Source organism: Macrobrachium nipponense, chromosome 27 (assembly GCF_015104395.2).
Source record: "Macrobrachium nipponense isolate FS-2020 chromosome 27, ASM1510439v2, whole genome shotgun sequence".
Lineage (NCBI taxonomy): Eukaryota > Metazoa > Arthropoda > Malacostraca > Decapoda > Palaemonidae > Macrobrachium > Macrobrachium nipponense.
The window spans coordinates 4,135,820-4,162,464 of record NC_087216.1 but is presented as its reverse complement, the minus strand read 5'-3'; the positions used below and the strand labels follow the sequence as shown (position 1 = coordinate 4,162,464).

General features: G+C 36.1%; 1 protein-coding gene across 12 annotated transcripts in view; it reads right to left on the bottom strand.

The window, feature by feature from the left end:
• Positions 1-26,645, bottom strand: part of LOC135200764 (ubiquitin carboxyl-terminal hydrolase 47-like) — a 138,624-nt gene that overhangs the window by 49,159 nt on the left and 62,820 nt on the right. For 5 of the 12 annotated variants that reach the window (XM_064229393.1, XM_064229385.1, XM_064229387.1 and 2 more), the window contains 8 exons: positions 21,326-21,407; positions 19,894-19,935; positions 15,073-17,133; positions 9,856-10,117; positions 8,958-9,133; positions 8,256-8,430; positions 6,867-6,988; positions 6,425-6,618 (listed from right to left, as the gene is read on the bottom strand). In XM_064229393.1, coding sequence (XP_064085463.1) covers positions 6,425-6,618; positions 6,867-6,988; positions 8,256-8,430; positions 8,958-9,133; positions 9,856-10,117; positions 15,073-17,133; positions 19,894-19,935; positions 21,326-21,331 — 3,038 coding nt within the window. In that variant the 5' untranslated portion in view covers positions 21,332-21,407. The remainder of the gene's footprint in view (positions 1-6,424; positions 6,619-6,866; positions 6,989-8,255; positions 8,431-8,957; positions 9,134-9,855; positions 10,118-15,072; positions 17,134-19,893; positions 19,936-21,325; positions 21,408-26,645) is intronic. The other 7 variants (XM_064229395.1, XM_064229388.1, XM_064229392.1 and 4 more) reach the window with 3 other exon arrangements.

Genomic DNA, 26,645 nt, shown 5'->3' with positions numbered 1-26,645 from the left:
AGTTACACCATTTGTTGAGCAGCCACCAAAGAACCCAAGGAAATTGTGTCCAAGGACCTCTGGGCAACCTTATTTATATATAGGAAATTGAAAGTGGTTTTTCATAACAATGAACCCACTCTCAAATTTACATGAACAGACAGACACCTTCTTAACATTGCACAATTTTGAGCTTTGATACAGTCACAGACCAACCGTCACGATCATTTTAACAGATATGTTCTTAATTGCCAGAAGGCCCGTATTCCTCTGATGACCTTCTCTTCTGTATAACCTCATTGGTACAACCTGACTACAAGGAGTAGGCTTGACCGATCGCCTCTGTTTGGCCTGTTCCTTTACGTCTAACCACCTTTTTTTTCTAGGTGACGTAGTTCTTTCTATAACCACAGAGTACTTTGACAAGTCAAAGCCGGTCCACTTGAAGGTCTTTCACACATACTCACACCGTACTGAGCATGACTAAGAAATGTATCTGTCATCATGACCTGTGCTGCATTGACTCATTATCCCGGATTCTGGGGCAAATTGGAACTGATGTTCCTAACTACTTTTGAATCCATCAAGCCTACTTTGATACAGAGTATGATTTCACTTATCAGATCAGAGTTCTTATGTGCCCCAGCCATTTCACTGCTCCTGATTCATCTGAAGATTATTCAGTGTGAAGTGATATTCACATGCCCGATCACCAGTCCAATGTATATCACCATACATGTAATTACAGACATTTCCCTCTGTTCTGACCACCTCTCCACCAGATCATTGTCTACTGACCGAATGACTTAAATAGACAGAAACCTCTTCTATACAGGCAGTCACGGCCAGAGAGTCATTCTTTATATGTGAGCTAAAGACCTTTGGAGTCGTGTTACACCCGAGGTGACACACTACACCCAAAATCTTAAAACTATTAGTTTGAAAAGGGATACTGGGCAACCTCCAGACCTTGAGATATTAATTCTACCTATCGGTGGTGCCTCTTCCCCACACGAACCTGGTAGCGATGATTGAGCTACGATAAACTTCATCAGTCACTCATCTTGGGTCCTCCTTAATTACTGGAACCCATTCTTCTGTTCGGGACACGGAGGAACAGGTAGAACCTAGAGTTTGCGTAACCTCCAGGTTGTGACCAGTATCGCAAATGGAATCCTCAGGCTCCTCGGAGGGTGAAACCCGAGACAACTCTTACATGGTTTTTCCATTATACGAGTTCCTCTCTGGACGAGTGGTTTGTGCACTCATCTGCCAAACTGGTGGTCCAAGGTCCAACACCCGGCTCGGCCAACGTGGAATCAGAAAAACTTATTTCTGGTGATAGAAATTAATTTATCGATATAGTGCAGTTCGGATCCCACAATAAGCTGCAGGTCCCGTTGCTAGGTGTTTTTGTAAAAACTAAGATACACTTAACTTTCCCAATTATATGGACGATATCATAGGAAAACCCCAGGAGAATGTCCTATGATAATATATTCTATTCAGACATGTCCTAATTATCCTCCTGTCAAAGGAATTAATCAGGTAACAGGACATGGCTCATTTTTCCACAAATAATGTTACTTCCCAACCACGAAACACCTTATGCAGCGACCAGTTACAATATACGGGTATATGTTGAATATGCTACCTTCCAAAGGGAAATCCTATATTGCCAGAAACCACCATGGTGCTATTCTCGAGTAACCTAGCCTAGAAATGTACCCAACATCACTTCACCCCACCTCATTGAAGAATGGGAAACTCCCCACCTTCCCCTTCCAAATATGATAAGGTTCTAATGCCTTGCTCCAGCCAACTGAAGCTCGAACCCTCTATGTTAAGTTCACAACTTCAATACAGAACCTAGACCAGGATGGAAGAGACCCATTTGCAGATTCTAGGTTAATCTAGCCAACAACCACTTGGACTAGTCTAAGTAGGTATAGTCAATTAAGAATTGACTAACTTATTTTAAGTTGGCAAGACCAGGTTGACCCTGGCTTGGTTAGGTTAGGCTATGTTAACTCTTCCAATTAGGATAGGTTAACTCCTCCATCACTTAGGGTAGGTTAAGTCCATCAGAGATATACTCTTAACTAGGCTAGGCCAGTATAGACTAGCTTAATCTAGAAACTAAATGACTTAGGTTAGGGTAAAGTCGTTCAAGCAAGTTTGGGCTATACATGCTAGGCTACAACCCCAACCTTCTAGGCTGAGGTGGTAAAAGTGTTTCGAATGGGTAGCCTAGGCTCTAGTCTATGCTCGGCTATACTTATAACCTTACTAATTCGCCCAAGCTAAGATAGTAAAGGCATGTTCACGCAGCCAGACCATGCTAAGTCATCAACCCACTGTTAGGCTAAGTTGACATGGACGACATGTATGTTGGAACCATCTAACCAATGAGTTAGGCTAAGCTAACTAAGAATTGTACCACACAGATTAATCTAAGATAGTAAATGCAGGTTCGAAAACTAAACCACAACCTTAGCTAGTCCAAGCCAGCCCCTGCATACCCAACCCAGTTAGTTCGGACAGTCTAAGCTAAGAACTACTACTCAGATTAACTAAGATAGTAGCAGTAGACTCGGACTGGCTGGAATAGGCTACGAATTTAACCACTTGTTAGGCTAAAAGGTATGACTCAATTAGCCCTACCTAGGCTTGGCTGCCTTAAGTGGCGAAAGAAAGAAGCTCACATCCCCCTTTCGACTTAAGTGTCCATGCGGTTTCATTAAGAAGAGTGGTTCTACAGTACTTTATTTCTAAGGAACCAAGCTTTCGATTAACTTTAACTACTTGTGTAGGAGTCGAAGCGATTGGTCAATATTCTTATAAGAACAAACCAGATTATATCAACAAGTATATAAAACATAGGAATTCTTCTTACCTGTAAAGGTTTGAAGTTTTCTGGGGTCAACACAAAGTATGCTAATTCCCACCATTCAGGCTGTATACGGTTACTAAGAGGAATCCATAGCCTTCCAGCAATCCGAGCATTTACGTGTTGTAAAATGGACTCTACATGACTTGAACAAGGTAATTCATACACCTTCGTATCCTTTTTCAATCCAAACACCATGTCAATCCCCAGGGAAAGCATACTGGCAGGTGTCTCCGTGCTCTCCGGAAGGTTATTGAATTGACGAATCAAATCAATCACCTCCAAATACAAAGCCAGAAACTCTTGGCTTTCTCTTTCCTCCGGTTCTAACGTACTTTGTTCAGCCCCAGGAGACATTAACTCACTCCTACCCTCTAACAAATGTCCGGGTGCGTCATGGCCGTCCGACCATACGACCGCGGCATCTTTTATCTTTAATGGTAACTGATGGCTCGATCTCGAATAGTCAGTGGGCTGTGACGTCATGACTACCGCCATTTTGCAAGCAGTTTTGGCTATGACGTCATCACATTTGATGGAAGCGTGTGGCTGTTGATGGTACTCTTGCAGCCAAAATCAAGAGACCCAACCTGCTGTGGCATTTCTACTTTACAAGGATGTGACATTCCTGGCTCGAAGATGAAGAAATTATTCTTCCCCTCTTGGCACGAGGATCAGCCACGAAGTCCCTGATTCTAGCCTTCTCTAACCCTTCACAGCCACACTAGACCAAACTTCCACCATTCACTTGTTTGGCAATTACAACTACTTCTTGTGCTTTCATATAATAGGGATGTAACAATCCTGGCTTGAAGATGGAGAAGAAACTTCTCCTCTTGGCTCGAGGATCAGCTACGAAGTCCCTATTCTACCAGGATTGGCAAGAGAACGCACTGGCGTCAAAGCCAGTCACCTAAGCTTGTTGACACCTAAGTGGAAGGATACAGAGGAAAGACTGTCTTTTCCATTATGTGACTGTTATATATGCCAACGCTTGTAATTTCTCTCAAAAACAATGTAAATTAAAAATCTCCAAATCCAAAAGCATAGTTGTAAATTACCCTTGTACCTCGAAGTGAAAAAGAAAGAATATCTCCCTATAGGCCACAGCTGTGAAGTGACGTCCTGGCGGTCGCCATGTTTATGACGTCACTGAGCATCTTGAATACGAAGCCAGCACTCTACCAGAAGTGCAAGGCTGTTGATGTTATTTTCGTAGGCATGGCAACCTGACATTAAAGGCTGCCTTGTTGCACTATCTGCTTCTTTACAGATGACGACGCATCCGACCGCCATTCAGTGCATATCAGGATAAAAGGGACATCCATCACGTGGGACCCTGGATGGTAGCACGACGTTATACATCAAACCAACTGTTCTTCTTGGGTTAGTTCTCCTAACAAGCCTAACGCCGACCGCACACCTGCATCATCTCTACCCACGTATCTGAAACGAAAACAAGATGGCGATGCACACCTCTCCCCGCAGGGAAAGGAGCACAATTATACATAATTACTTCCCAAAGCACATCCTGATACATCCAAGCTTTGGATTTACAGGCAATCCATATGAATATGTGATATTTCAAAGCACAGGTAACGAATTAATTGTACCTTAAGAGTTTCTGCACCTACGACTTACTACACGATGAGTACCTCGACGTCGAAATCGTCGAAGAAAATATCAGGGTGTTTATCTGCTTCTTGTGATATCCAGGAAGTCTCTAAGCATATCCAGGAAGTCTCAAAGCATGAGAGTTTAGTCCCACGTTGGCCGAGTGGACTTCGCACTCGGCTGCTAATTCGGTGGCCCGAGTTCGATTCTCGGCCCGGCCAACGGCCGGAACAAGAGAGATTTATTTCTGGTGATAGAAATACCTTTCTCGATATAATGTGGTTCGGATTCCACAATAAGCTGTAGGTCCCGTTGATAGGTAATCAATTGAATCCTAGTCACGTAAAAATATCTAATCCTTCGGGCCAGCCCTAGGGAGAGCTGTTAATCAGCTCAGTGGTCTGGTAAAACTAAGATATATACTTCAAAGCATGAGAAGACTTCATGTTCTCATGCCTGGGAATTCCAAACAACAATTCAAAACAACAGGGGGTAAACTAAACCGGCTTTAAAAGGACAGAGGCAAAGTACGTCCTCTTAAAGGCGGTAAGAAAATAACTAACAGGGTCACGAGTTAAAGTGGGGTATGTGGGTGGCTCCACATGTCTCGTGACCAAGCACAGATGCCAATAGTCTCTTGCGTACACAATTATTTTAATTTTACCTGTTTGCAGCTGGCGCTGAGTATTTATCCTAATGTTAAGACCAAAGGTTTTTTCCGTATATGAACAAATACTCATTATCACACTTACATTTGTGACACATAATGACAGAAGTAACTGACTTACTAATTCAGAATAAGAGGAACAGAAGAGTAATTTGATGAATGTAGAATACATGAGATGGCATACTTAAAGAGATCACGAACCTGACAAATGGCATAAGGAAAAAAATGCACAGTAAACAATAAAAAAAAGGGTTAATGAATGTAACTACCCCAAAATATACATGGAAGAGGCAAAGCATAGCATACTTACTCTTCAATGTACTACAGAAAACAATACGGGAAAGTAAACTATACTTTAAACAAAAAGGAACTTCATTGAATAACGACTGGTTATTCAGTTAAAATCCCAGTTAAAGAGCTTTCCTTAAACATCAGCACCAAACTAAGAAATAAGTTAGAACTGCACACAACACTGACCACATATGAAGGAACAATGTAAAAGGGATGCATTCTCAGAATGATCAATAAATCTTCTCTAGATGATAGTTACACCTTACAATGCTAGCAATCAACAGATCATACTGGGCAACTGAACAGCCTCATAGATACAAAGCCACCTTTTGATCCCTTACAAAAAGTAAACATAGTCTGAAATAAATTATTTCAAATGAGAAAAATTGGAATATCAATCGATAATAAGAGTTGCAAAGTAATGACCTGGAAAATACCTGGATCACATAAAGCATGGTTATTATTGGTTTAAAAATACCTGAGGATCTAGAGGGTACACGCATAACAAACTACCTCCTTTTCTAAATGACAAGACATAACTAGGAACATTCAGAACAGAACATAGGCATAGACATGATTAACATTCTTGTAACAAAACAATCTTGTACTATTTACAAATGGCTCTCACTTACTAAGACTACCATGTCAAGGAAAACCAAACAAATCAGTAGCTGCCATTACACCAAATGAGGTGGGCATTTCATTTAATCATAAATATTTACTTTCCTTCAGACCAACATCTCTGTTTCAGAGTATTATACAACTGACTTATTTGTTAAATGTTTTCAAACATTATACAAATGATTTATTTGTTAAACTTTTTCAAACAATCTGATAAACTATCATACTAGTCAAATGAAAGAGAAATGTAGTCATAGCCAAGTCTCATACAATATCTTCATCTATGTATGTGGTACAAGAATTATACAATATCCTCATCCATGTATGTAGTACAAGAATTATAGAGTAACTCTTCTACTTACTTGTCATTCAACTTGATTCTATGTAGCGTATTATAATCAAAGTCAAAGCGCATGAGGTGTATTGTAAGCAGGTACGGAAAATGTGTAAATTTGAGGCCTTTATGAGCATCACACAAGGAATCACATTTTGAGCATTTATACTTGTTATTCCCCGTTAGTAGCTCTGGTTCAACAAATGCTTTAAGGGCTTCCTCCTGCAATGAAAAAAATTTACATTCAAGACAAGTATGCCCAATTAGAATAAACAAGAATCTGGAAACCTAGGTGTAATGATTCTACTTTGGGTCCCCATTCACATGCAGAATCTTTGAAACATACAATAAATAAAAAAAATATAAGCCACGTTGAAAATGATCATAAAAAAGATTTTTTTAAAATTCATAAATGAGCTATCATCACACTATCACTTAAGTTATTAAACTGTCAATTTTAGTTAACTTACCACAGATTTGTAAGCTGTGCTGGAGCCGAATGGTCGGATGGGAAGGGGTATATCTAAATATGTATCTTCTCTTGCTCCTTCATTACCACATTCCAGGCACTTAACGTAGTCACTCATTTTTCCTGGGAAGCATAAAAATACATTCAACCTTTTGAGATGGCAATGTCTTTAAATTATAATTCAAAAAAATGTAAACATTATCCTTTAAGAGCCAGGCTAAAAATAAAAAAACATGCAGCACCCCAGGCCGGGGAAACTTTGAGGTCAGCCAATTTAATGAAAAAAAAACATCAATGCAATTTAAGAAAAAAAACATCAATGGAAAGAGATATGCAAATGCACATGGTGTCAGAAAAAGTATTTTTCCTTACCTTCTATGAGAAATTGAAAAAGACTATTTACAACACTTCTTACAAGACATTTGTAAATTTTACCATGTTATACATGTTTTTTCCAATAAATAATTTTATTTTACTTTGTGAAATTATAATTACAGCTCACACAATATCAGAATAGATAAGAACTAAAATCAGTAATAAATTTGAATATATTTGTTATAAAATATTTAAGTAAATTTACCGAGATCAAAGATGCATTAACATTTTTGGAGTATTATACAAGTTTCTATTTCTTTGCAAAATTACAATTATAACTGGTATACTCAATTATAACTGATATAGTACTATCATAAAAAATAAATACTAAAACAACAGCAACCCCTGGGGATATTTAAGAGCAAATATATAAACAGACGTCATGTGAGAGAGAGGCAGTACATGTCTCCTTGAAGTCATATGCACAATGAAGTCATGAAACGCCTAGAATTGGCAAGCTGAGGCAGTCTACAAGATGCCATTAGTGAATTTATGGGCTACGAAAGTAATGGAATCTCGTTCTCCCCTATTCCCTCAAAATCAATGGCGAGTAATATTGCTCACCCGAAACCTGTTATTGCTACTCACATGAGGGTATCCGTCCATTAAGGGTTATAGTATTAGCAATACTACTGATTACAATACTGATCAATTACTTTTTTCTAATATGCAAGTGACAATCATGCTCCTTTCCATTTAGTGACCTCAGCATTACTGGCCTTGTAATATCAAGTGCAAATATCACTGAAGTTGGCTACCTCCATATAATTCCTGGGATCTAGGTTCTTTTACAATTATGTTCTTTACTGCTACATCACATCAATATACATACTCCACATTGCTCTTTTCAGTGGTATATATAAGCATGAAAAATATTTAAAGTAATTATTCCCAGAGAATTCATAGATGCTGCTTCTGTAGTACAGCATAATTGTACAGTACTTGGGATATCACTCTTCACTAATTTCTGAAGCATGAAAACATGCACCAAAAAACAGAAAACCTGTTAACATACCTTCATACAGATCATTAATAAGATTTGCTTGGTGTGTGTTCTTGAAGCATTGCTCAAGAGCATCAAACATGACGCGACACAGCTCTTGAATGTCATGTTGTTGCCATGCCTCACTACTATCCCAGCCAAAACTCTTGGTCAGATTAGTAGTCTCCACGGCACTTTTATTAGTTGTCTGGTCAGAACAATCAATAATATCAGAAACTTGTCCAAGCCGTGATAATTCTGCATGAACGTATCTTTCCAAAATTACATAACTATGATTTCTCATGCACATTATATGTTTTGTCTAATTACACATAAAAAATATGGAATGAGTTTACAACTTCTATGAATAGTAAATAACACACATAAAATGATAAAGTCTGGCATTGCCAACAAAAGTCCTGCAATCATTAGACAAATTATTATAGTAGATATAAAATTTTCAATAGCTCACTATATATCTCTAAGAAGATACACAATAACTGCTGAATAACTTCTCAGGATATTGCTGTTCTTTACTGAAGTTGGTAATACTTTATATCAAATTCTCTTTAAATGAAAATCATAAATTCCCATTAGATAATAAATATATATTTAATTTCAGTTACAACATATACATATTATATATATTAACAAGAAATACATATAGATCCTAAATTTGCAATATTCATATAAAATTAAAACCAAAATTACTACTATGAAAGGGGTTTACCTTACCTGTAATAACAAAAATAATCTTTGCAACTGACAAGGAATATTTTTGCTTGCTTCTTCTTCAGACCCTCTGAATTCCCACTGGTACAGCGCATTGCGAAACTCTGGGGTCATGTACAATGTTTGTAGAAGACTGTTGAGGTAGCATGTCATTGCTTGGTTCACAAGACCCGCATAACCTGCATGCATATGGATTTAAGTAAATACTGTAAGTTGAATAACAACATATTACCTTGCTAGACTGCACATAACAAGAGGATTAAGATACATTCTATACTGTAATCATATAAAGCAGTATCAAAAAAGCTTGTTGGCTACTAGGTCATTTTCAATGTCCAATTTCACAAAAGTAAATGATTCTTCTCAATGATCATCAGTGCCTTAAAGCTGTTTCCCATTTCTTTCACTCTTACATGAAATGTCCTGAGCCAATCATCTGGTGTTTGTTTCAATTTATTCTTCTTATGATTTTTATGATGCAAAAGGTCTGGTTGAATCATACATTTTCTTGATATTGAGCAAACTTAGACACTTTCTTACTGCTGTAAACATCTTATAGTTATTAATATTAGTTTTATTACATAATCTTTAATGGCAAGATGCCACGAATTATATTCAGCACTTTTTCTGCTTTACAGTAACATGTACTATGTGTTTTAGTCTTTAAAGACTTAAGCTATAAACTTTTATAAACTGTTTAAAAAAATATTTACTGCTAAATCCAAATGATATCTGACAATGAATTCAACATTCAAATACTGTGTAAACCTTTTGAACTGGCTCGGTATTCATCTCAAAATACTCAACTGATTGAGCAAAGAAATTAAGCCAATAACACATAATAATAAAAAAGTACACCTTGGTAAATGTACATCAATTAACTCTTACAAATTTAACTTACCTGTATCATGCTTTATCAAAGCTGAAGAGTATGAATATTCAGTAGAAGTATTTTCATAATTCGTGCTTCTTTCAAACCACTTTCTTTCCGTAGCATTTGCAGTTGGAGATGCTGAAGCACCAAGACTCAGATCATCTTCATCTGTTCTACGTGGAAGATGGCCATTGAGGTCACAGAGAATACAATTATTACGTGGTGTACCTTCAGTCTGAAACTTTGCATCGGCCAGGGTTCGCTCTGGTTCCATCTTCTCTATTTCAACCTGTTAATGATAAATGCCATACATGATGTAAATAAACCTATGAGAAATGTAAGAAGGATTCTTCCTTTACATGGGATTATATTTGCAATGGTAACTGAGAACATAAAAAAAAAGCTTTATCCAGTTCTACACAAAACATTACAAACCAAGAAGTAAAGTAATAATCATATCCATCTCATAACACGAGGACAACACTGATTTACATACGTACTTTACAACTTGCATTCACACTACGCAAAAGTAGGGTATCAGTAAAAACCCAAAAGGCAACATTTTTCACTGGAAAATACTTTTTTGAAGTTAAAATGAGTGCTGCATGTTAAATATCCAGTTCATTTACAAAACTAGAATTCTCTTAAATTCTACTTTTGCCATTCAAAAATTATCTAGTCTAAAGTTTCTCTAATGAATACGGGTAACATTACATTAACCTTACAATCATAATCCAACACCTATCAACAGGCACCTCAAAGAAAAGTAAAAAAATAAGATCATATACTAGAGTAACAATGGGACAGTAAAATACATCCATCAATCCCAACCAAAAGAGTGAAAATTATAATTTCATTTACAGCTTATGCCTACTATTTAACTAAATACAAGGTCTATTGCATAAAATTCAAAAGTTATGGCCAAGAGCATTTGTGCGCAAAGGGTTTTGATGTGCAACTGATAAACTTTCTATGTAGCTATTTATTGAAAAGGTATGTATAGAAAGTGTCTAATGTTCTGGCTTTCTACAATAAAAATCATCATCTATCTGGAATCAAAGAGGGCACTGCAATTTTGCCAACAACTTTTTAAGACCAGAAAATAAAAAACCTACTGCACAGTACGTAAATGCCAAAATATTTAGAATATAAAATAAACTTTTTTTATGCTTGTTCAAAACTGAAATCTACAAGTAATTAATTACACAGTTATATATGTTCTTACATATTCAAACACAATCCTTTAGTCAAAGTCCCAATAATTAACTAATTTAGTTAAGCAAAATGTGAAAATAAGAATTAACCTCCAGCAAATTTATGAGGCTAACTACTCAGAAATCAAAAGAAACAACTGTAAATGAGTGTCTGCACCCTGGAAAATGCATAGATTATGTATGATTTTACAAATTATACTAAAATTAATGGATAACTATTAATATTTAATATATTCAATATGATATGTTTGTTTAAAAAAATAGAAGTATCTGTACTTCAACCACAAGAAAAGGATATGTTTCTTAATGAGTGAAGCTTCACTAAATCTGCTATAAAATTGAATTTACAATCACTGATTATCAAGGTATAAACTGATTAAAAATACTTAAAATCTATCTAAAGCAGAAGTTGATTTCAATTAAAATATCTTTCTGATAATTTCAACGATACAGTAAACTCCCATATTTGCGGGGGATGGGTACCTGCAGAACCCCCCTGCAAAGAGCCAAAAGCTACAAATACTTAAAACCCTCTGAAAATGCTCAGAACTGCCTTTTTTGAGAGTTAAAACACAAAATAATCTAAAAATGCTCAAACTGGATTATTTTAAGTTTTATCACAAAAAGTGCATTTAGTCACGAAATTATGAAAGACAGTAATTTGTGAATATTTCTCAGTGGAAAATACTGTAAATAGGCGAATTTTCCATGAATAATGGGTATACTGTGGGCCCCCCGTATTTGCGTTCTCCAGATTCGCGGACTTCTCTCGGGAACCTTTCCCTGCATTATTCGCGGAAAATTCGCGCATTCGCGGTATTTTTCTATGATATATACCCACAAATTCCTGGTTTTTTTGACGAATTTAAATTTAATCATAAAATGTACTTTTTGTGATAAAACTATTAAAAAAACCAAGTATGAAAATTTTTAGTGGGTTTTTCTTGAGTTTTAACTAACAAAATAGGCTGGTTTTAGTGTTTTTATAGGGGTTCCAAACATTCACGGGTTCTAACTATTGATGGGGGGGTCTGGTATGCATCCCCCACGAATACGGGGGGACCACTGTATATATGGTCCATAAAAAATTCGCAAATAATCTAAAAATGCTCGAACTGGATTATTTTAAGTTTTATCACAAAAAGGGCCTTTAGTCACGAAACTATGAAAAGACAGTAATTTGTGAAATTGTGAATATTTCTCAGTGAAAAATACTGTAAATAGGCAAATTTTCCGTGAATAATGGGTATATATATGGTCCATAAAAAATCCACAAATTGGAGAGGCCATGAATTGTGAGTCTGTGAAGAGTGGGGATTTACTGCACAACATGTTTTATCAATGTACGGGAACATACAGCTTACCAAACTTTTGTGTAACCCTACTTTCACATGCAGTTTTAGTCTATTCGATTTCCAAATCTTAAGATTTGTTGTTGTCCTTTTTAATATTTAATTAAATTCCAACTTCGTGTTCCTAAATATCTGAACAATTTAACCTCATTAATTCTTTATCCATCTCACGTTATTTCATTCCTCTGTGAATATTCTGCCCTAAATTCCGAGTGTCAACTCGAGCTATATGATGCATTCTGTTAGGCAAGCTTTTCTTCCATCCCCAGTCACTTTTTTTTCATTATAAAAGGTTAAACACTGGGAGAAACAACATTCCTTTGTAGCAACCAACTACTGGAATTTCACTTGAGAAGATTCCATCAACAATAATCTAGCATCTACTTTGTTCCTGAATAATTAAAATTAGCTTTAATTTTCAATAGTAATGACATTGTGACACAAGACCCTCCATAATACATTATTGGTCTGTGGATGCAGCCAAATGACTTCCTAAAACAAACAAGGGCTATCAGAGGGTGATTTTTAAATTCCACACACTGCTGCAAAATATGTCTGAACACAAATAGCCTGCTTGCCCTGTACAACTCCTACCTTTTCTAAAATTTACTTGTTCACTGCTATGAATTTTATAATTTTTTCCAAGTCTTATTGATAGTTCCAACATTTTATAAGGTCATCTTTCTTTGGTACCTCTGCTATACATATGTATATGTACTTCCAAATCCCTCATCAAGCTTTTTCTTCATTCCATATTCTCAAAAAGGCTATTTGTATAAAAGATGTCTTTTCAAAGTTTCAGCTAAATTTACCTCTGAGGTGATTCCACCATAACCTAGATATTTCCATCTCCTAGATTTCTTTATTACCAATTCCACTTTAAAAGCTGTAAATTCATTTATACAGACATTCAGGTAGTATATCAATTAAATTATCCCTCTCACATCTAACTCAAGAAAATGTTCCATCCACTGTTGTTTTGGTTTCTTCTAATATTATACTTTTGACAGGTATTTTCCTCTTCTCACCAGCAGATATTTCATTAATGATATTTTGCACTACCCTGACTCCTATGCCATTCCCAGAACACCTGGCTGTCATCATCATCAGCCTGTTTGTCAAAATATTCTCTCATCTGTACTTGATTTTCATTTAACAAGTACCTACCTAAACAGGAGTATTTAGTCTACATTCATTCTCCATCTCCCCCTAAATTCATCTTTGTACCTTTTGTTTTTGTCTATTCTTTATTGTATCCTAGGTATTATCTGAAATATAAGGTCTTGTTACCCCATATCTCTGTATATCCAGTAGACTGATATAGGCATACATTCTTGATATGAAACCAGAGTCCTCACTGATTATCTCCACTTCCTCGGATATGGTTTCTAGAACCTCACATCTATCTTCACATTCAATTGCAAAATCCTCTTGATGCCCACCTTTAAGAAGCTTTACTTGATTAAACCTAATTTCTCTATTTACTTGTTTGTTACATGCTTTTATATTCAGCTTTATAATGGCAATAAAAAAGCAGTGATCACTCCCCTGTATTTTCCTAAGTTAATGGCTTTGCAATCTATTTGGTTTCAATGGCTGCCATCTGGGGTTACTATTTAGGTGTATTGAGAGAAGTCCTTTCGTTAGAAAATAACCTCCAATTACCAAATTATTTACAGCAGAGAAAGCAATAAATTGTACATAAAAAAAAAAAATTCTTAGTCTCAAAGGCCTTCCTTACACCCATTACTTCCTCCAGAACCTTCATTTTTCTGACGAACTTTCACAACACACCACTAATATCTCTGATATTTCACCAAGAAAATTCTGCAATTCTATGCAAAAGTCATCTTTCATTTCTGCTGAAAAAAATTTATTGGTGCACAGCATTTTACAACACTACTCATATAGAATTAGACTAGACTGAGTTAAATATTGCAGATTATCTACTATGTACTCAATCCTTTCCAGTCAGCCAGTGTCTTTTTTGCATTTGGTATTAGGATCATGCCTATGTCCTCCTCTATCAATTTCATTTGCTCTAAGTACAGTTTTTTCCTTCACCTTTCCAACTCTGTCATATGATGCCAAATGCATTCAAATTACCCTTTGGATGAACATTTCTAAAACCTACACTGAGGAATTATAATTCTGATAAATATAATTACTCCAAAATTCTAAAAATTGCAAGGCCATGTAACTGATTACTACTTCACTCTGAAAAACGTTTTCTTATTGAGATAAGTTAAGCAATTAAAGTAACTATTACAGTACCAATTACAGTATTAATGTTGTATCTACATTAAATGAAAATTGAAAACTAAAAGGTAATTAACTTGAATAAATTATTTAACATGCTTTTAATACTTTGTCTATATATAGGACATATTTTTAGTAATAATTAAAATTATGATTTAACCATTAACATGTTCCTTGTGCACCAAGAATCGTGAATAAGACAGTTACGTGCATACTATACTGATCAACAGGAGCACTTCCATTTATGAATTACAACAGCCTTGCTGTAACATCTGTACCTTAATTTCAAATTGTACCTATAAATTTCTTTATATTATAAAATGTCTAGAACTCTGATTTTCATTCTCATTTCACAGAGCAATACAGTAAATGAATTATTATATAATAAAAATACTCATGGATGCATTGCATTCACTTACCTGACTACCATCTGAACACTGCAACACCAATGAGAAAGAATCCGGCTCATATTTGAAACGCCTTCCAACTTCTTGCATCAGTTCACCACAAGTTGATGTTGCTGGAGTAACTATGGTCACTTTTGTTACAACCACCGTTAAACCACTCATATCACGAACGATGACAAACACACTAACATTGCTAAGTTCAGAATCAAGAGAATCTACATCAGAAGCCTTTGATGCTTCACTAACAGTGATGCCAGTTGCCCCTTCACAGCTACTACTACCAGCATCAGCATGGTCATCTAACTCACTTGTAACAGTTACACACGCCGTGACAATTTTGTCATCGCTTACAGATGGTGACTCACTCAGCTTAGAAGAGTCTCGGTCTAATGCAGCCTCAGATAATTCTGCTGAAGCTACAGAATTACATGAAACATCTTCCACTGAGGAAAGAGTAGATTTGCAAGAACTAACATTCTCTTTGGATTCTGCTACTTTTCCATCGGTTCCTTTTTCTTTATCTGTAGATTCTGATGCTTTTTCTAAATTCACATCATCTGCTGACTTGGCCTTCTTATTTACAGTAACTGAGCCAACTTTAAGTTTTGTTACACTCACAGCATCTGTGGACTTTGTCTTTGATATTTTAGGCACATCACCAAACTTCTTAGGCCTAGTTGACAATGCACTTGATGACTTGGTTTTCTTGGTTGCATTTAATTCTGAGGTATCAGCTGTTGTGGCTGCTTCTACAGCCTCTGTAGTGGTGCTGCCAGAAGCTGCTGCACCGGAAGATGACTGAGCATCATTCAGGTTGGCAATACTCGATGGAGGTAACTCCGCTGCTGAAGAACTGCCATCATTAACCGAAACTTTTGAGGGAGGTAACTCCGCTGCTGAAGAACTGCCATCGTTGACCGAAACTTTTGAGGTAGACTCTTCCTTTAAAGAATCTGTTGATTTTGACGGTAACCCATCTTTTTCTGAGGTTGCTAACTTTGATGGTGACCCACCTTTTGGGAGAGTGGTTAACTTTGATGATGACCCCTCTCTAGGAATTGTAGACTTCAATGGCGACCCCTCCTTAGAGGCAGTGGATTTAGATGGTGATCCATCTTTAGGTGTAGACTTTGATGGTGATCCATCTTTAGGTGTAGACTTTGATGGTGATCCATCTTTAGGTGTAGACTTTGATGGTGATCCATCTTTAGGTGTAGACTTTGATGGCGTTCCCTCTTTAGAAGTAACCAGGTTTTTCGAAGGGGATGTATCTCTGGTACCTGTGGCCTGATCACCTACCTTAGTCGTTACCCTTTTTCTAATAACGAACTTTGGTTTGACAGGTTCAGACACTCCATCTGCTGATTTTGTTTTACTGCTATCAACAGCAGCATTTTGTCTTGCTGATATTATCTTGGCACTTACTTTTGACTCTGTTAAAGGAACCTCTTTCACAGATTCCTTGCTGTCTTTTACTTCAGATCCCTCAGTTACAGTATCTTTTTCCGATGCACTGACTGTTCCATTAGTGTTACTTGAGCCAGGCTCTACTGAGCCTGAGCTGCTTGACTTTTCAGTGCCTGAAATTTCTTCAGAAGTTTTGGAATCATTCACCTCTTCTGTCTTGCTTGGGTCCTTTGGGTCTACAGAATTTGCATCTCTCTTTCTTTCAGTGTCTTCTACTTGGGATTCAGCTGACTCCTTTGTTTTAACTGGACTACCAGGCTCAGATTCAAATGTAATTGAGAGTTTCTTTACAGAACCTGGAATTTTCTTAGGAGATTCACTTTTCTTAATGACGAACTTCTTTGGCTGTGGCTCTGCCATGCTATTAATTTCACTGATTGCATTTGCCACAAGTGAATTCTTCTTCTTAACAATCTTGATTGTCTTCACCTTGGTTGTTTTGGTAAACTTGCTAGTAGTGGTTTTTGTGGATGTTTCTTCTGGTGTGTCGGTGACAGTGGTGGTGCTGCTTGAATTACTATCTACAGTAACTTGTGTTTGAGTTGTCAGTGTCCCTCCACCTCCTCCTCCTCCATCTCCTCCTCCACCATCTTCTATGCTCTCAGTCTGCAAACAAGAGAAAACAACATTTTTAATACTAGTATATCCAATATGATTCAAGATGAGTTTTTCATTTAAAAGATGAGGGTAATTACTAACAGAAAACATACCTAATGTGCATTTAATTACACTTCCAACAAGCCAATAATACTGTGAAGTTAATGGCTCCAAGTAACACATATCTTACAACTTACTAATAAAAGATTTAGAAAAAAATTCACAAGAACTCCCAAGAGAAAATGTATAAAAATAAAAATGAAGGTTAGGGGGGAAATATTTTTTTCTTTTGTAACAATGAAACGGTTAAACTGCAATCTAGCTTCAATCACCAATTCATCCATCTGAGGACAGCATTTCTGACATCCATCATTTCTACTGCTTCAATCTATATTTGGAAATTCCTCCACTGACATCATAGATAGCACAGTGTTAAACAAATATAGTTGGGCTCACAAATAAATAAAGATTACACTTATGCAAATAAAGATTACACTGTTGTATATATGTAAACATAGCATATGTTTCAAGTCTCTCATTTGGCAAATTTCTATGATATATATAAAAAAGCAGTGTTAGAAGATACTACATATAAATAAAGAACATCATGACGGTTTCCAGTTTTCACATCCCCCCCAGGCAGAGAATCACAATTATTTTCCAAGCACAGAAGATTTCTGAATCCCCCTCTTTCAGAAAAATTATGATAAATGACTGCCCAAAATTTGTCCTTAGGTGCATTCTTAAAACAAAAATGTGTAAATGTTATATCATCATCTATATAGGTAGCTTCTGCACAAAAAAAAGGGGGAAAAAAAAAGGATGGATTCAAAAGCACAACAGTCGATGTATATATGTTATCATTCCAGTTAACTGGATTATCTACTAAACTTATCAATAAAAATTTCTGTATACACCCACATATGATTCTCAATACTAAAGCACAGAAAATGATTCTAAACTACTGTAAAATATATTCCTTAAATCTACCAACACTTAGGGGACTAGCTCATTAAGCGTTTGAGGACTTTTGAGTTGGAATGTACTTATGTAAGTTATTTGCACATAAAACATCATGTACTCCCAATTTTATAGGATGAAAGTCCCAGGGATCCACAAACATGACCAAATTACTATACGTACTGGTGGGATCCACACCATATACGGTAGTTCTGTCATAAAGCAATAAAAATACAAGCAGTCTCCGGTTATTAGGGAGATTTCTGTGTCTCAGCAAGGTGCTGATAAGTGAAAACCACCATTAACTGAAACTCGGCGATATATGGTGCTTATGGAGCCGATACCCGCTTAGTGGCGCAGATAAGTGGTTAATGACGCCCCTGTTAGGTTACTTATAGCACCAATAACTGGAACTCAGCGCATTACGACGCCATAAATCACCGGTTTTTCCAAATTGCCATTAACCAAGTCTGCCGGTAACCGGGGGCTGCCTGCATAACCCACTGCCATATCCAATTTTACATACTGCACAACAAAAGCAAGTGGTGACCTTTCAAACCCTAAAAAAATTAGTACAAAAAATGTTTAAATCATCACCATTATCTGGCATTTTTACTTTTTTCTTTCTAAAATTTCCAAGTTTAAATAAATAGCATTCTTGCAATCTCTAGCACAACCAGTTAAGTATTGTAAGTCAACTTTAGTGTAATACATAATGAGTATCAAACTACCCAGTCCAAGAAATTTCCCCAAGTATCGACATCAAATTGTAAAAGAAATCAAATGCTATTCCCCAACGAGGACAAAACAGGGTACCACTTCTTTTCAGTGGAACCCACCTTTACTAAACGCAAATTCTCAAACCTCAAATGTGTATCAAAATACGACTGCACCTGGATTTTGCACGAACATTTACCATAATAAACTTTCTTCTACCCTTGTATAACAGAATTTCCAGATAATGGTCACATTAAACTCTTTAAAGCTGATAGCAAGATACTGCTCACAAGCAGCAATAAGACTTGACAGCAATTAATGTTTCCAAAACTCTTGTACTACTCTGATATTTGCTATTTTGTTCTGCCTGTCATTGGTTTTGCTACTCTGTATCAAACTAATTTCAAAGAGAGAAAACCATTACTATAGTAATCTGCACTACATTTCTAGATACAGGAATGACTCCAATACAAATAATCTTGCTCACTTAACATTGTACAAGTCTTGTATCAACAACAACACTCAAAGCCTAATTAAAGCAACAAAACTCAAACCCTAATTACAGCAATGTTAAATACATTTTTGTAATTTTCATTCACTACCTGTGGAGTATCAATCATACCTTTTTTTTCATAGGAATGACATTAACTTCTATTAACAAAAATCTACTTAAAAATGAATGAAAATTTATGCAAATGTATATTTACCAAAATGAATGGATGCAAAATACTATTCCTGACAGGAAATAATAACAAGTACCCTGCTTACAGCAAAGCCATTCACCATTACATTTACAGAAACAACAATCAATGAAAGCTGAGGCAAATCTCTTGAAAGGAAAAATGCAACCCAAACAAATTCTTACAGCCAAGTAACAAATAGTAATCAGTATCAAAAGCCAAAAATGCAAACCATGCTTTAATTGCAACCACACCATAGCCTGAAATGATTTGCCACTACATGGGCATTATGTTACAGTATTAAATATCATTTACTGAAAAGGATACAGCTCAGTAAAGACACACACCAAAGGCCAGAGGCAAAACATACTGTAAATGCTACCACACCACAGACAGAGAGGACACAACATACGTGGGTGATATGTTCCTTGATGTCGTGTGTAAGGCCAAGGCTCTACAAAGTTAGAAAAACCCTTATGAAATAAAGTACATTAATTCAACCCTTAACAAACTAATAAATATGTACAAAAATTTATATTCCAAAACCTACCAAGTTTCTTAATCGTCAACATTAACATTTAAATCTTTTTGAGATTTCAAATAATGGAGTAATTCAAAGACTGTATGCCAAATTCAAAACCACGCAAGATGAGTCCCCTTTTATTAACACTTCACTAGCAACCTCAAAACATCACATGGGCATTCTCTTTGTTAAATTCAATTTTCTGCTTGTTACCACCTTAATCCCTAAGAAAAATGTAAATGTCAACAAAACTTTTTGCAGTAACTGTAATCAGATGTACAACAATTCAGCAAACTGATGTTCAAAAGAAAAATTAAAACAACACAATTGATACAATAATACATGCAGTCTTCAACATCTAATTACAAGTACAGTGTTTTTTCTTAATTATATATTAATGATTTCCAGTTAAGATTATGGTTATATGTACTACATTATACAATATTTTGTGGCATTTATATGGCTCTTTACAAATACCACTGACTAGTAGTACTTAAAATTTCAATTTATGATAAATTTGATTTTATGTGATTCCAATTTTTAAGATATGGTACTGTATATGATTTACATATGATACTGTATAACATTTAGAAATAAAATTTAAAAGGTTAATAAGATACGAGTTAGTTACACACCAAAGGACAAACAACCTACAAATTAGTAGATACTAAAAATATTAAATTCTAATACTGACCATAGAGAGTGAAAAATACAGGATTACACCATTTAGATTTCTTCCATTACATCACTTTACCAGAAGCTACAAATGACATAATTATAATTTTTATCTTTATACAGTAAGTGGAGGTTTCTATCAAACTTGAGTTTGTTCATCTTCTGTAGATTCACCATCTTTCACAAAGAATCCTTTTTCAATGAAAGGTCACAGCAATTTTGGCAACATCAGCAAGTGTTTGCCAAGAGGAGTCATGTTTTGGGGATTTTAAGTAAACTCTGAACTACAGGAAAAACACATTGTGGTGGGAGACATATCAGTCCAAAAGGCCAAGTTATTTACTGTCTCAAAGCAAATTGCTAGACAAAAACTTTGAATATGTCAGTTAATGAATAAATTGAAAAATATCTGCAGTATACTCATTCACCCAAAGGAACAAACATCATGAATGAGCTAAGCAAGGACACACAGACATGCCAGGAATTGTTTCAGATGCCAGGCGGGTGTTGTTCACATGCCACTGGGAAGAGGAGGAAAAGGACTAAGAGGAGGAGGGGGAGAGGGAGGGAGGGAGGGAGGGAGGAGGGAGGGAGGGAGGGAGGGAGAAAGAGATAGAGAAAGGAAGAAAAAAAGCAGCTAACACACCTTCATAACCCTGAGCAATCGCAGACGCAGGATTTCCAGAAGCGGGTCTAAGGGGGTGTCCCACGCTGTTCTGGAGACCCCCCTGAGAAATACAAATGACACCCATTTAATTTTGCATTATTTGTACACACTGAAGGAAATTCAAATTAAAAAATACACCTAATTGCATAATGCAATGAAGTTAGGTGACAGCAGTGAAAGGCAAACAGTACAATTGGAGAGGAACCATATTCATCAGCATTGTTAATTTTTAAATTGAGCAGTAGTAATAATAGCAAGGGATAACTTTTAAATCAAACAGCAGCAATAGAAACCAGCGTTCAAGGAATGGGAAAAAATAGAAACAAATAATGCAAACCTAAATTCTAATTTATACTTTATCAGGCATCAAGACATAAATAATAGGTTCGCAATTTAAAGGCAAAGGAAATTACAGCACTGACATCTTACAGACTCAAAAATTCTTCAATCAAATAAAAAAAAGAGGATCACCTCTCAAATTATAGGATAAGGTTATCAAGGGCACATCATTCATTCAAAATGAAATAAAATGAAGGGGAAGAAAACAACTAGACAGGAAAATCCTTGAGATTAACTTGCTCAACTACAAAGGAGCTTTCATGTAACCTCAAAAGGAGAGGGAATAAACTAGTCTCTGTTCATATAAACAGCCTTCATACCTGAATATCATTACAGAGCTAAGGTAAAACAAGCAGGAAAAAATGTATACAGTCATACATCTTACACACAAATGTTTCATCTAATATTAAAAGAATCTACAAAGACATCTAAATTACCAAAACATTTTAACTTCTTTGCTCTGTATTATATTCATAGACTATCACAAAACATATTTGCTATGCATACTGTTATTCTAGACAAATACTGTTAATATAAAAACTGCAAGGAAAATTACATTTAATGCATTACTTAAAAGTGAAAATAAATGAATTATTTAAAAAATGAAAATTAAATTAAAGGCAGGATTTAAAAACAAGATATACTTTACATCCACAATTTTCAATTAGAACTGTAGGATCATGGTGGATAAAACGAAAAACTGCATATTAAAATGGAAATTTTTGAAACATTAAAATGATCGTTATAAAAAAAGAAGCAGCTGAAGTTAATAAACATGTATGAGTTATTGGAGAAACTGGCCTAACACCACTTAAGGCACAAAAGTAAACAATTTTGTGTAGTTATGAAGTAAACAAATAATGTAATGCAGCGCAGCAAACTTATTCAAAAAACTGCTTACAATGTTCAACTTACTTAATACGATAAATAGACTACAACCAACCAGAGGCCAGGTAGAAGAGAAAGGCATTACCATCTTTAATAAGTATGGTTTCATTTAGGATATATGTCTTCCTTACTCTTAAATATGGAAGCCTTTTTGGATAGGAACACACAACCATAAACTTGTGGAAACCAAACCTCATCTTCAAAAGATATGCAATCTGAGAACACTATCAACCAAACCACTATGAACAAAACACCCCTTTTTGATAACAGTACATGTAAGACAAAATTGTTACCACTAGTATATACAACTAATATGTGAAACCATGGGCCTATCTGAAATAATTGTGGATCACCTCATACACATTAGGTAAGCATATGAACCAAAAAATAAAGTGTGTTTTTTCGTATTAAATACTTAGTGATATTTATAAAGCAGAACACTAATACCATTGAAAACACCAAAAATCATGGTATATTATGCATTAAAATCAATGTTAATATTGGTTTGTGCTCTTTTAGCTAATACAGTTTTATATATGACACAGGCTTAACACACAGAAATATAATTTCATAACAAATCATATGATGAACCACTAGCCACTCCCAACCTGACAGTGTACGTACATACGTTATACCATGCAACTGACTACTACCTGCGCAGTGTGAAATTGTAAGCAACTCAATTCATTATCTGAGAGAGAGAGAGAGAGAGAGAGAGAGAGAGAGAGAGAGAGAGAGAGAGAGAGAGAGATACAGTTGTCTATTATGTAACACCCTGTCATAAAATATGGGCTTTTCCCTGGTTAGATTCAGACTACCACACTTTCTGCCTCAATACAAATCAATCTTTCCACTCTTAACAAACTTGATCTGATGTAACCCTAACCTTCAAACTATAGTACATACGTATATAAATTAAAAACATGATATCAAATACTATATATGTTATTGTACACCCCAGTTAAATCATGCTAAAATTCTTCAGATTTTGAGCTGAAGTTAGGTTTTGTCAAAACGTAATAGCTTGATTGTATCTTGACTTACAGTACTTTGAAGCTGTCTTGTATAAAAATAAAACAAAAAAAAAAACAAATCATCACAACGTCCCCCAAATTGTAGTTTTTTTTTTTTTTTTTTTTTTCCATATAAACATACTACTAAGAAAACATTTCATGAAAGTGTAAGTCATGTAAACTGTATAAGTAAATAAATGTAAAATGCTTAGAGAAAAAGCAAGAAATCTGTAAGATCAACTAGCAGCATGTGAAGATATGTTGTTACATTAGTAACATGTTTATAAACATAATATGCACACATCACATCACCACAGAAGTGCCCAGAAGAGTACAGTCCCATTATTAGTCAGTTTGCGTGTATGGATATTCGGCAATTTAACAAAAACTACCTAATGATATTAAAGAAAATACATAGAAAACAATAATACACCAATTACCACTTGGATAAATAAATGAAAGTTTCAACTGCCATTTTCCCCATTATTTCACCACTAAATGCAAGACCTTTTGCCATCAAAACTAATCACAGAGTCCTCACTCATATAAACAATCTTTTTCATTCATGTATTTCTATTACAGGTGCATAAAATTGGCCTGTGTGTGTGTGTGTGTGTGTAAACCTGCTATGCATGCGTCGACACATTTCATTAAAACCCCAAAACATTATGGCTTTGTTAATGGGAAACCTGCTGTCATCTTGTTAAGCGTTGACACACCAGGGACAAAAGATGCTGATAGGCAACGGGTATAGACTATAAATCACTTCACAATTATTAAACTATAACATGATAAAAGCACTTTTTAGGCGACATCTCATTTAAACCGAACGTACACGACAGCGCTGACATTTAGCAACAGTTTTTGCGCGGGTGACCTAAACTTGTGCTGGCGTATACACACACAAACGGCCAGTTACCATCTGATTAATTTCACGATTCTTAGAGTGAAAAATCCTGCCGCCATCTGAATCATTCAAGTTACCCTCTGATTAATTTCACGATTCCGAGAGTGCAAAATCCGCCGCCATCGTCATCATTCATAAAATGTTAATGAATGTTGATTACTTTTATCCGTAAGACATCGACAAGATAACTACCAACTACCGACATTCCGCTACAGGTTGCAAGGACAGGGGGGCTATATGCCCTGAATAAAACAAATGCCGAGCATCATCCGAAAATACCGCGGCAAGCGTTCTTCTTCTAGGCAAAATATATAGGTTAAGGCACACAAAACAACAGCCAGCGCGTGAACATGTGCGCGCGCACCAGACATCCGCTAAGCCGCAGCGAAGAGAGCTCTCAAAACAAAACAAAAGCAGAAGACTACACAATTGGTAAGAGAACAGATATATCCACGTGCGAATTCAACGTTGTATGATTATGACTCCAAAGTTTGTAAATTGATTGATAATTCCCAGCACACGTCTTACATTACAATATACGAATCTACCATGGGAGATCAAGGTATATTCAATAAACGATTCCAATATGAAAGCTCAAAGAGTATGTCTGTAAAAAAATGTGTGTGCGCGCGCGCACAAAACGTTAACAGATTTTGCTTCAGTCAAACTACCCAACTTACAAGCTCGGGGTGCAGGGAAAACTGTTAAAAGATATCGCTAAAAATACAAAGGAAAAGGTAACCCTGAAAAAATAACACGCAATTAACGACTACTACTACTACAAGAGCATGATGGTTTCCGTAACTATTTCTAATTGTAACTCAAGGACTTTACCTTGAAACAAAGTTTAACGACGCGTTACACCTAGGTTTCTTTTTTCCTCAAATTCTAACACTGCTCTAAATTATGCCGTGTCCTCTCTCTCTCTCTCTCTCTCTCTCTCTTGCCTTTTAGAAACTGAAATTGATAGCAGAAAGGTTTGAAAGGTGTAACAGGAAGTAAAGGTCGCAGTTGCACTATGAATCAATTGTTAGGAGAGGGTAGAAAGTAAAAAGAAAGAGATTATGAAGACTATGAACGGAGGTACAGCAAAAGGAATCAACGCGGTTGCAGTTACGGGCCGAAGGGACACTGCAAAAAAAAAAAAAGTCAAGTAATGCCTGCAGTGCACCGCATCAGGCGCACTGACGGCACTACTCCCCAACGGGACTCTTTCACGATAATATTCAATGGAACGAGTACTCAACACGAGCATTTCAAAGGGAGCCATTTTTTTGTCAGCTCTACAAAACTTGACATTACTGTCTGATGAGTCATCGTCTTGATATGTCACCCTTCCTAGCTACTTCCAAGCACCACTCAACGGCCATTCTTTTATTCACCCTTCATTTGCCGAGCACAAAAATAGACAAGATATTCCCTGCACATCCAAACCACTTTATGGCCGAGGTATATGTATGTCTGAACACGCACATTAAAGCACAAGCGCGTGCGCGCACATGAATTCACGACATTAATATAAAAAAAATTTCGTTTTGTTACAAATATGACGGTGATATAAATTCTCTTTTGTTACAAAAATGACGAATCTAGATATATTGATACTTACATATCAGCTTGCGATGAAAACAACAAAATGCTTGAATACATATCACAAACTTCACCTGATAACGAACGATATCAAGAGAAATAAATATCACCAAATGCTTACCAAAGATACCCATGACAATTACAGATACCAAAGAACTGCTCAACGCAGTGAAATCCCAATAACGCATTTTGGGAAAAAAAAAAAAATCCAACCTTCGCTCGGTAAGGAACACAACGAGAGAAAAAAAAAAATCAGGAATATTAAGGCTTCGACGAGGAGGAAATAAAACCCAACGTAACACAAGGAAATACTGGCGAGCATCGATGTATGTAAGGAATCTGGCACAAGGAGAGAGAGAGAGAGAGAGAGAGAGACGCCATGATATGCCCGCCAGTGCACACACACACACACACACCAAAGATAATTATAAAAGGCTTAAAAATATTTTCACGGTCGTCTGCTATATCGCTCAGCAAATGCAAAGGTGGAGAGAGAGAGAGAGAGAGAGAGAGAGAGAGAGAGAGAGAGAGAGAGAGAGAGAGAGAGAGAGAGAGAGAGACT